The 12,542-nt window shown below is 40.3% G+C and overlaps 1 protein-coding gene across 1 annotated transcript in view; it reads left to right on the plus strand.

Moving 5' to 3' along the window:
• The window catches only part of LOC103182246 (hedgehog interacting protein), a 69,106-nt gene that overhangs the window by 16,919 nt on the left and 39,645 nt on the right, over positions 1-12,542 (plus strand). Inside the window, exons 3-4 of the mRNA XM_042341719.1 lie at positions 768-918; positions 5,952-6,153. Of these exons, the coding sequence (XP_042197653.1) occupies positions 768-918; positions 5,952-6,153 (353 nt within the window). The remainder of the gene's footprint in view (positions 1-767; positions 919-5,951; positions 6,154-12,542) is intronic.

A 12,542-nucleotide genomic window follows, 5' to 3' on the forward strand; every position in this document is an offset into this window, starting at 1 on the left:
CCACAGTGAACTCTGTCTCTACCACCTTACATTCCAACAATTCTCTGTGTGAAAACGCTTCTCCTATAGTCTCCTTTTGCTCTTATTGTGACATATATTATAAGCATGCCCTCCTTTCACTGACTTTCCTATCCATGGAAATAGCTTCTCCCTATTTAACAAGAGTTCAGACAAAATAAGGAAAGGCTTTATTCCATATTCAGTTGGGCAGGAATATGGTGCATTTGCTTTGTGTGTCACCATCATGTAAAATCATTTTATTGCTCATTTCCAGCTTGATGATGGAAAAGCACTGGGGGATCTCACATCAATGATTGGCGTCATATTTACGTGGCACGGAATAAAACACTTTGCGCAGGCAAATGGAGTGTGCACTGATTCCTTTATCAAAGATACAAATCTGCCAACTTGCATTAAAGAACTTTAATTGGGCATCTTTTCTTTGTCAAAAAGTAATATTTTTCACAGAAAATTACAGAATTTGTACCTGAGATGATTAATATGCCACTGTTCTCCCTTTTTAACTTGCTAGCAGTGTGTTGAAGTTTTGCCGGAGAGCCATGTAAATTGTTATTCTTTGGGAAAGAAAACTATTTCATATTATACAAAGAGGCTTAATAATGATAAGGATTTTTTTTGAGACCCATTTACTTATCTTTCAAAACAAACCAGCAAGTTTACTGTTCAGCTTGAGAACTTGGGTGACTTCAGCTATTTTCAGTTTGAAAGCATTCGTTTCAGTAATCTGTTCAATGTCTATTTTCCAGGTTTACTCACAGCAGATGAGTTCTGTAACCTATATACAGCAAAGGATGGTCAGATGTGCTTCCCAGACTCACCCAGAAAGCAAGTGCAGGGACCAGATTCCAACTCTTTGGACCAGATGGACAAATACCACGAAAGGGAACAGCTCAACAGGTCCAATAAGATATATGTTATTTGATTTAAGAGTGTAAAAAAAACTGACCAGTCTTTCTTAGTTGAGACAGTGAATCAACTGCTTGTCACCTTATGCTGCATTGTTGTGCTGCCAGATGTTTCACTTTGTTGTAGAGCTTTCACCGAATCTTAAAACATTGTTGAAGTTTATTACAAATTATGTCCTCCATAGAGTGATTTCCTTTCTATTGGCGTTCCACATGCATATGTGGCATATTCTGGTACATCATTGCTTGTGGAATGCTGTTGTTCAAAATGAAAGGAACAAAAAATAATTGGAATGCTGACAGATTGAGTAGTTTAACCCCTTGGAAAGCTGGACTTTGGGTAGGGATTACCGAATGACCAAGCCTTGTGGTGGTGCATTGATGATGCACTGCGCTATGGAGTGGTGGGACGCAGTTTTTACATCTGCATTTCCCCCATTGTCATTCCCCAATTTTTTTTTGAAGAAGGTGCAGAGTGAAAGCCAGGCATTCATTCTTCCACCACCATATGGGTAGGTCCTTTTTTTTGGTTAGCCGGGTGTCTGATACATGCTTAAGAGTATCCAAACCAAATTGAGAATTCCATGCATACCACCTACAGTGAGCTAGCCCAAGGGATATTTTACGAGAAGAGCATCATTTGTTTTAAAAGGAAAACAGATTTAAATGGAATTGGAGAAAAAAAAAGAAAAACTACACATCCATAGAAATTTATCAGCCTTAAATTGGTAATGCTGGATGTTATGAGCTTTAACTAGAGTGACGCAGTAGTTGAATCCTCAAACTATTTTTCTATTCAAAGATTTTTCTGAAAATTTTTAATAACAATTCCGGTACAATAATGACACTGAAATTCCAATGTAGTTAATCAAAATGTCACAAGATAGATAAAGAAGGTCCTCCGACCCATTTGAACTCTTTCATCATCAAGCTGCTTCTTAAATGAGTCCACTGTCCTGGCCTCTATCATGTTTCCTGGTGACGCATTTCACCCGTTAATTACTTTCTGTATAATATTTCCTGGCATCTCGATAAATTGCTCTTCTCAACCTGTTTACTGAGGATATACTCTCCGCTCCCCTACCCCCGGATATTTTTATTCATGACATTCTTTTTATCAAGCCTCCAAAGATGAATGATTGAGGCACCCACTATCTGAATAGCTATGATATCTTAAAACATAGGAACCCTTAACAAAACCAAATGAGCCTATTTGGCCCTTCAGGTCCACTCTTTCCACAAAACCCACCTTATCATGAACTTCATCCCAACTACTCCGGGGGGAAACTATAACCAAATGCATATTAACAGAAGATATACATTTTAACAGAAACATACTACCCTATACATTCAATATTTCCAAAATCATAAATAGCGGATGAAGAATGATCATCTCCAACTCTTTGAACACATTCCGATTTCTCACAACTGTAGCGTAACCCGTAAAGCTTGAAGGAGTTTGCACAATATCCATTTATACTTTTGTTAGCCAAAATAAGTTGGCTGATTAATGACTGACAAAGCTCCAAAAGGATATTTCTTAATGCAAATACCAGGTTGACACTTCGCACCATGGTTCATTCGCACATTGTTGCTTACTTGTGGGGGTTATGTCTTATTCCTTAGTTCATTGGTGTGCCTGGCAGTCAAAGGGAGCGAGGGGATAGGAAATTATCTAAGTTCTGGCAATGTCTGGACAATTACACCATCTCCAGAGGACTGTTTATTAAAAAAACATTCAGGCCAAATGAAGTTCAGGGTCTCTGAAGTCAAACCTTGAAAAATAAAAATCTCATCCATGGTTCATACACCACAATTTTATGGGTATTTTGCTGCTACCATAAGACCTCAGTGGACGCTTTGTGATATCAACATTTTCTGGGACTCTTACAGACAACCAGAATTTATCACCACCAAGAGTATGAGACATTGATATTAATTGTAGGGATCAGACTAGAATAAGGGATGCAGATATTATGTTTGGATTTATTCTGGAATTTTGAACTCAGACTCATATTACTTCAATAAGGTTCTCTCTGAGAGGTCTCTTTTCAAGGCAAATTGCTTATGGGACTCTGTCACTTGATCACAGCTTGATCCGTCCTTCGTATAAGATGTTAAACCAAAGCCCTGTCTGCCTGTTCAGGAAGATATTAAAGAACCCATGGCATTATTCGAAAAAAGAAGGGAGTTTCTCCCAGTATCCTGGCCAATAGATCGCTCAAATTAAATACACAGTTAATTCACTTCACAGTATTGCTTGTGAAGTGCTTGGAGACCTGCTGACGATGTGATACAGCGCTATATCAAATGCAACGATTATTTTTGCTATTGGGATGTAAACTTATTATAAATATTTAAAATACAACTATAAACACAGAAGTTGCTGGGAACATGCAGCAGATCAGGCAGCATCCATGGAGAGAGGAAAATTAGTTAACATTTCAGGTTAATGATCTTCGTCAGAACTGATGTATTTAAAATACAATGCAATTTGCATTTATATGGAGACTTTCACATCAGTGGACATTGCAAAGTGCTTTCACAGTGATGGATGGGCTGGGGATGGGAGCCGAGAGGAGAGGGGAGGGGAAAGGTGACTGAAAGCGCAGTAAAAAAAATAGACATATATCAGGACAATATCTAATTCTATTCACAGGCCATTTAGAACATTGTAATCTCATGAAATACTTATTTATCACTTGTGTTGGCAACACCTGTGAGCTATGGGTCTTTTGCAACCATCAGGAAACAATGGAAGCATCTTCTCACATTTGTAGTATCGCCCATCTATAATTCAGCACATGTTGCTGTGCTACAAACTATTTCAACACCAGTACTCACACCAGGAATGAACATCTGAAATGTGGCTTTGCTTTCAGTGTTTGGCTTCCAAAGCAGTTCCAGTGGTCCAAAGCCAAATCCTAATTCAAACCTCGGGTTTTCTCAATTGGTGTGGCCTTTGAAAGCCAAACGCTGGATCATCTGAAACCTGAAGTATTTGGCATTCGTCCGAAACTGAAAACCTTAGAGCTCAATCCTACTTCTCATATTACTGTTTGTAGGTGGTTTGGCCAGATGGAATAGAAGACATAGACTGGAACAAAACTGGGGCCAGATCTATGAATACTTGCAGCAGTTTAAATATATATATTTGTGCAAAACCAACATTGTCATTCAAATAAGGAACATCATTTTCAGCACGTGGAACATTTTCCCAATGGTTGCATCCATTGTCAACTTGAAACTTTCCAAAGGCAGGCACGGCATTGGTTAGATGCAGAATAATGAACGCAAACTCCCCAGAAAAGATCATTCATTCCCAACTTCAGAAAACACTTTTCCAGTTTCACCATTTTTCTACTAACCTGGCCAGAGCATGTGGGACATATCAATTGTTGCCATTTTACTCCTGCCAGCCATATTATGGTGACCACACACACACAGGCACTCCAACTTCTTCTGTAACTTGAAGCATCCAGCGAGTATGTAAACATACAGTCAATTAACTTTACAGTATATTCTGTGAAGCCTTTAAGACATCTCGAAGATGTGATAAGGCGCTAATTCAAATGCAAGGATTACTATTATGTGAAGGGCTGAAAGAGCTTTACCGAGTTTTATGTAAATGCTGTATACATCCAATGATACTGCCTTTTTTCAGAGGAAACTGGAGTACCAATTGCGTGTGGTTATTACTGTATACAGCTTGTTTGTGTTCCTGCACACAATATTTATATGGTACACAGCAATCATAACAATGATAATCCTTACATTTGATATAGTGCGTTATCTGGTCATCGATTTGTCACGCTTTGTTCTGTAAATTGCAGTCACTGTGTATATTGTAGGTGAGAGTTGGATTTATGTAAATAGCCAGTGATGAACTCTGTCCAGACATGAACACTGATCAGATATACACACTGTCCAGACACGCACATTGGTTACAGTCCATGTTATTACATTGAGGTTGAAAGCGTGCTCCTTGGAAAAATGGAAGCGTATGTGATGCCTCAATTCCAGATGAAGGGCCTCAGGCCATCAAGTCTGATTCTTTCAGGGAATCCCATTTATACTTGTCTGACTCACCAAAGCTTGGCTCTGGAGAGATCCTCAGTCTGAGGTACAGTTCTGCTGTTCTGCATCAATACATTGTGCTTCAACAACAACAAAATTACATTTATAGAGTGCCTTTCATAGAAGGAGGACATCCCAAGGCACTGGACAATCAGGGGTCAGGACCCGAGCATGGGGGAGGGGTGGGGTAGGGGTGAGGGAAGGCAGAGAGGTGGGAGGGCGACTTAAGGCACGATCGAAGAGGAGGGTCTTGAGACCAGCCTTGAAGGAGGCAAGGGAGGAAGCGAGGCGAAGGGACTGTGGGATGGAGTTCCAGAGTGTGGGGCCAGAGAGGCTGAAAGCCCGGCCACCGATGGTAGGGCGGGTCGGGCGGATAACATGGAACAGGCCGGAGCCCGCTGAAAGGAGGGAGTGGGCGGGATGGTAGGGAGTCAGCAGGTCACCGAGGTAGGAGGGGGCAAGGCTCATCCTTCCAGAATACTCATCATACCATCTCATCATCCTAACATCTCCTCACCAGCATGCATCCTGGTGTCTTCCGAACTCAGCATCAAGCTGTTGGTTAAATGAATAAAGTGTCCTCGCCTCAACCACCTTTCCTAGTGACCAGTTCCAGTCATTAAGTAACAACTGGGTAAAGAATTGTATCCTGGTGTCTGTCCTTAAATTGCCCTTTGCAATTCTAAACCCATGTCTTGTTGTTCTATATTCTTGTTGCATTAAAAGGGGAATATTGTAATTTATCCAGTCACTGAGCTGCTTGTCACTTTAATGAAAATCAAGAGTTTGACAGCATATTGTTGAATTATGGATTTTTGGAGATTTATCTGCATACTCTGCTACATCATTCAGAGTGTTTCTTTTGAAAAAAAGATAAGTACATTGTTTTCTAGGAGTGGAAGATCAAATTGCCATCAGAAGTAACAAATGTTTTGTTGTTTATTTTAGAAAACACAAAAAGAATTGTTACTGCCTTCACAAAGTGGTTGGTGGACTCAGGGAGCCGACTGGAGTAGTGCATTGTGGAGATGAATCACAGAGACTCTTCATCTTGGAAAAGGAAGGTTTTGTGAAGATTTTCACTCCCGATGGAGAACTATTGAAGGAGCCATTCCTCAACATCCACAAGCATGTCCAGAGCGGAATAAAGGTTGGCCTTCTCTCTACCAAATTGATGTTCTCCATGATGAGTAATTCTTATAAAGTTTTGAAATGAATAATGTGACTCACCAGCAAACATCTAGGACTTCTTGACACTGCCTAGATGTGATTCTATATACAGTAACCAGTCAGTTAAATAAGGATTTATTAGCATTTCCCAAATGTGTCTTGCTTCACACACTGAGGTCAAAAATGGGCATGAACAGAACTGCCATTTGTTCTATTCGGATGTGTTATCGTAACAACTTTATTTTTTGGACATACAATGTCTTCTTATGCATGTCTTGCTGGGCATTGTACCCACCCCCACCTCCAGAGATAGAGGGAGAGTGTTCCACAGTTTCTGAGCATAGTGGCTGAAAGCACAACCTCCAATGGTGGGGCGGAAGATGCGAGGGACGAGCAGGAGGCCAGTGCCAGCCGAGCGGAGGCGCTGGATGGTGAACTGGGAAGTGAGTAGGTCAGAGAGGTAGGGAGGTACCAGAGAGTGAAGGGATTTGAACACGAATGTGAGGATCGTGAAATCGATCCGTTTGGTGATGGGGAGCCAGTGAAGCCTGGCCAGAACTGGTGCGAAATGGGTATGGAGTTTGGTCCGGGTCAGTATGCGGGCAGCAGAGTTTTGAATGATCTGGATCGTTTGAATAGTGAAGCTGGGAAGTCCGGTGAGGAGTGCGTTTGAGTAATCCAAGCAGGAGGTGACACACGCACAAGGGTTTCGGCTACAATTGATACCTTACCTGCGTAAAGTACAGTTGGAGGCGGGCAATGTGGCAAAGGTGGAAGAAGGTGGTCCTGGTCAGGGACTAAATTTGGGGGAGGAAGGACAGCTGGGGCACGAACCGGACACCTAGATTGCGCACTGGTTCGGTGAGTCTGAGGGAGAGACTGAGGGAGGTTGAGGAGTTTAGATCCACAGGAGTGAAGACATTGACGGAAGCCAAGGAGTATGGTTTCCGTCTTGTCCACGTTCAGCTGCAGGAAGTTTACACTCATCCAGTCCTTGGATGTCTGCCAGACAAGCTGATAAACCATCGGCAGACCTGGAGTTGGTACTGGAGGAGGCAAAGTCGATTTGTATGTCATCCGCATACATGTGGAAGCTTACCCAGTGACTGTGGGTGACATCGCCCAGAGGGAGCATTTAGATAAGGAAACGAAGAGGGCCAAGGATGGAGCTCTGGGTTACCCCGCGGGTGACCGGGCAGGGGCAGGAGGAGAAGCCATTTGCCGAACAGACATTTGCCTTCTTCACCAGTAGACAGCAAGATAATGTAGCACAGCACTACATCAATGCATTGTGTAGTGTGGTAAGAATCAAGTTTATGTCCATGAGTCGCCAAGAAGCTGGTTCCTTATCCCTAATAGAAGGAACTATTGAGGCAAAGCTACGTGCTTCCCCACCAAGAGAGAAGAATGAGTAGAGAGGGGGTTGCTCTTGTGCATATCTAGTGACTAGTTACAGTGAATTATTACAGGAGATCTAAGAGCAAGTTATTTGATTATCCTCTTGACTATGGAATGGTGCATTAAATTGTGCATAAAACAATTAAAATACCCCCAATAAGATTCTTTCCTTTGTTATAGATTATTGGGAATGGGCACAGTCCACTCTGTGAATCAATGTGAATATTTTCAAACATATGTAAGAAACAAGTACAATGTTTCACTCTACTTTAGCTGAATGTTGAAATGTATCTTAATGTATCAGGTACTTGATTACTTTTTCAAATCTTGTCTTAAGAGTTATGCACGTTATCTAAGTGCTTTTGTACAGTAGTTAGAGAATTGGTGCCCTTACCAATAAGTATTGCACATCTTTGATCAGAAAAATACACCAGAAACAAAACTATGCAGAAGAGGTGGCCTTGCAGTCATACTAGTTCAGTATAAGAGCAGGTAGTGATGCAGAGCTCTGTCGTTTCAAGCTTCAAAGCAATGCTAGGGGATTGTAGAAGCTCAGCATTTTACTGCTCCTGAAAATGTTGGCGATTGGTTCAATATAGAAAGAGGATCTCAGCATTGATGCGTCACCTCAATAGCATTTTTTTTAATGTTTATCATTCTTGACAAGACATTTCCTCTTGCCAATCTTTGTATTGCTTTCGAGAACACAGATACTGGGCATGCTGGGTCTATGGATCAGATTGTGTATCTACAGAATCTACACTGGAACACTGATATATCACCTCAGTAACTTGAGAACATTTTCTTGCCTTTCACAAAAAAACTGATGGTGGTTGTGGAGGATGAACTGGTTCTCATCAAGCTCTTGGTTGGTTGTATTTGATGTGTTAAGAACTACCTTTGCTCATAGTCTCTCCATTTGACACTTATGTGAGTTTAGTACTTCAATAGATATTAATGCCAATGTGTGTTGTAAAACAAATTAATGGCTAGGGTGAGCGTGACATTTTGCGCTAATTTGCAACTTTACATCGTTGCTGTACCATTGCAATGTACTTTGTTTTGGGGGGCACCATGGCAGAGTGCATCAGATCTGCAAATATAGTCGAAGTACAAGCCAATAAATATTTGGAAGAAATTATTTCAATATCAAAATTCAATAGAAATACAGAGGAATATAAATTGAGAGACGCGGGAAAGCAACGATTACAGATTCAGCCGTACACTTTTTCATTGAGAAGGCAGTCGAAAAAAAGTGGCATAGAGGATTATTTGACAAAATGGATACAAGCTTCCAAGGCAGTTGCCTTCTTCCAAATATGGGTGGAAATAGTCTCAGAAATAAATGCCGCCTCACAGGCCTGAAATTCCATCTGGTCTTTGACCATTTTTCCTTAGACATAATGTTGCCCAGATCAACAGAAAAAAAAATTCTTTTTAAAAAAACATTCTTAATTTGGAAGCTGTTTCTTGTTAAGAATTAAGGACTCCCTCCTTACAAATTAAGATTGAATTGATGAATGTTCGAATGTTCCGTTTTTAAATTTTAAGACAAAGTAATCTTGCAGGCTAAGACTAGATGGACTTTCATGCCACACATACCAGAAGAACTGACAAATTGAATTATTGAATTAATGAATTTTAATAGTGCCGTATCATGTTAAAACTTCGCAATGTGTCTCTTGAGTAATTACTGTCAGGTGCCTGTTTTTCTAGACAAATGCAATGACAGGGGGACTTGGCAAGGAAACTATCTGTTTCATCAGGTTCCCAATTCATCTTTTATCTACCTGATTTTTCCAGTTCTTCAAAGGCCTGAATGTTTAATTACAAATGTCCAATAAAATAGCTGGAATGTGCAATCTAAAGGATTTTAATCATGATTCGGTGTAGCTTATGGTGAGACACCATGTCTGTATTTATTTTAAGAACCTAACAAATCATTTCATTTGTCTATTTATACGTAACTTAATCAACAATTTGTTTCAAGTGAAGGGATCACTTTGTTTTAACTTAATTATAATAATCCTTGCGTTTCATATAGCACCTTATCGTTGAGACTCCTTAAAGCACGTCACAGGATATACTGTAAAGTGGATTGACTGTGTAATTTGTGGCACCAATTGAGCACAGCAATATCCCACAAACAGCCACAGAGTGAGTGACCAATTTTATTTGGGGAATTGTTGGCCAAGATACCAGAAGAAACTCCCTTCTCTTTTCGAATAGTGCCATGGGATCTTTAACCATCACCTGAACAGACAGATGGGACCTCGGTTTAATATCTCATATGAATGTCGGCACCTCCGACAATACAACATCCCCCAGCACTGCATTGGAGTATTAGCTTAGACTATGTGATATCAAGTCCTGACATGGGGCTTGAACCCACAACCTTCTGACTCAGGGACGAGAGCGCTACCACTGAGCCAGGCTGCCCCATGTCTAAATGGCGCCATACAAATAAAAAAAATTCTGACACAGTTTTATCCTCTTTATTGTTTTATTTTTAAATTGCTTAAGCAGAGTCCTTTGCTAAACAGGGTTGGTGTGCTAAGTGGTTTCTAGCCCCCAAGTGTGCATTGAAAAGTGCAGCAGCTTGAAAAAGGGGCCTCTCCAGTAATACAAAAGAGATGCACACAGATCAGAAATCAGACTAACTGAAACCATCCCGAGGAAAAGTGCTGTGGCTTGCCTTCACAAGGTGGAGACAGTAAAAATATGCTTACTGGTTTCACAAGCCCAGACTGGAGAACAGACACATTCCCTCAAATGTCTTACCAAAAACAAAACACACCACCCATGCTTGAAAAGCCAGGGTTGTAAAAACGCTTCTTAGAAAAGCAGAAAGAGATAGCATTACTGGCGCCTCGCTGCTGAAAAAAGCACTTTGTGACATAAACTGCAACTTCTGCAGGAAAAGCCATGTACATCATGCAGACGCACGATACCTTGGCTCCAACCCAAGATCATCTAAGATGTGCGGTGTTGTGAATCAGAGGTACATGAAATCGTCTGCTTCAGTGTACTTTGCATCATAAGATGAGCTTTATGACCGTGAGGCGCCAGTAACTCTATGACTTTGCCGAGGAACACTAGTTTTCCAATTCCACTGTGACATAACTTATTCCTTATCATGGGACAGTGCTATGACAATATCCCAAAAGTGCAACATACATAACCTGTTCTAGAATCAGGTCATCACGAATGTCTCAAGTAGCCACAATGAACGTTTTGGATACAGTTTTCTCATATATCTTCCAAATCAATGTCACTCCCTGCAAAGTACACCAAAATCCATCAAGGATAATCAGAAAGCTATATATTTAACAGGAAGCAAAGAATTGGCAGGCTTTTTTTCACAACTGTATTGCTAGCTACCCTTGTGAGATACAAATATCTGAAACACATCTTTAAACCTCAGAATTGTCTGTATTGTCAGTCATGCAGCAAGGACATATTTCTCTTGGGCTAAAGTTTGTGGATAGGGATGGGAGTGGAGACATGAGCTTCAGGTCATAAACTTGTATCACCTGCCAGATGAAAAGCTATAAATATGTTATAGTTTCTCATCTGGCAGGATCCTGGAAGACACAGGAACAGGATGATAGTAAGACATGATATTACTTCCCAATCAGCCAGGCAACAGGCAAAGCTGCACTCTCAAACTGTCTGCATCAGATAATTGCGACAGTAGGAAGGAGTCAAGGCAGCAACCAAGGAAATTAGCAAACACGTACTTGATAGCATCTCAGACTTCACGTAGCACCTGGGTATATTCATTCAATAAAACACTTCCCAGCTTCTCAAAACAATCCAACTGAATCAATTGGAGTGATTCTTCCACCATCAGAAATCAGAAAGAACTCTGCAGACAAGTGCATCAAAATTCTATGCAGTATTTATTCATTTACGTCTATGCTTGTATCTCTGTAGCCTTAAGTACTTTGTGAACTAGATATTTATCCAGTTCTTGCTCCATCCCACATATATTCTGTTCTGCTGGAACTTCTCTGATCTTCAGTTTCACTTGAGGTTTGTTAGTGTTTTTTGTTGTTTCACCTAGCCTTGAAATCAGAGCTTAAGTCAAATAACCCACCTACCTCCACATTATTCATGTTCTTCATTATTTAAAGAAAATAAATTATCATTTCCCAGTTCAGTCATCTTTTCCTCATTGAGAACACTTTCAAATCTTATCAGTTTCTCCTCATATACTAATCTTTTCTAAACCTTCTTCAGACTGTCGACTTCATTTTGAAGGTGAGAAGCCCAAAACTGTCGACAATGTCCCAAATAGAAAAGGATCACAGGGCAACCAAAGAGGAAAGGAAAACAAGCAGAAGACAGAGAGAACAGAGAGAAAATAACGTGTGAGAATGATTTAAGAAACAGAATAGGGAAGTGGAGGAATTGACCGAGAAAACATTCTTATAATTTAAAATAATGCACTAAAAAAGGAAACTGAGTAAGAAGGTAAAGAAATAAAATGCCAAGTAATACAGTAACACCGTAACATAAGGGAGCTATTTGAGACTGACGATCAAAGAATTTTAGTTTGTTTCAGCTTTCCATATTTGTCTTGAAATAATCAATTATGGTTTGAGACGATAGGTGGCAAAAAAGCTGTTGCTTCAGCTAAGGATCTTTATTGGATGAATTTCTTGCACAGAACTTCAATGTTTGACTGAAGTATCATCATAATAACAAACCTTTCATGTAATTTAACTCCTTGTACGTCACAACCTTCTGACTCCGGGGTGAGAATGTTACCTTACGTCTGCTCAACTGAGCCAGGCTGACAATTGACGCATGCAGTTACAAATAATATGTTTAGGTTTTCTATTTTAGTAACTTAATGTTGTCCTCTCTAATACACCTCAAGATATTACTTTCCATAGTGTGTTTTTGTCCTTGTAGCATGCCATGTTTTGCTATTTCCAGGTTTACATAAATTGTGAGAGATCAAAA

This window comes from Callorhinchus milii, unplaced genomic scaffold (genome assembly GCF_018977255.1).
Source record: "Callorhinchus milii isolate IMCB2004 unplaced genomic scaffold, IMCB_Cmil_1.0 Scaffold1, whole genome shotgun sequence".
In the NCBI taxonomy this organism is placed as follows: domain Eukaryota; kingdom Metazoa; phylum Chordata; class Chondrichthyes; order Chimaeriformes; family Callorhinchidae; genus Callorhinchus; species Callorhinchus milii.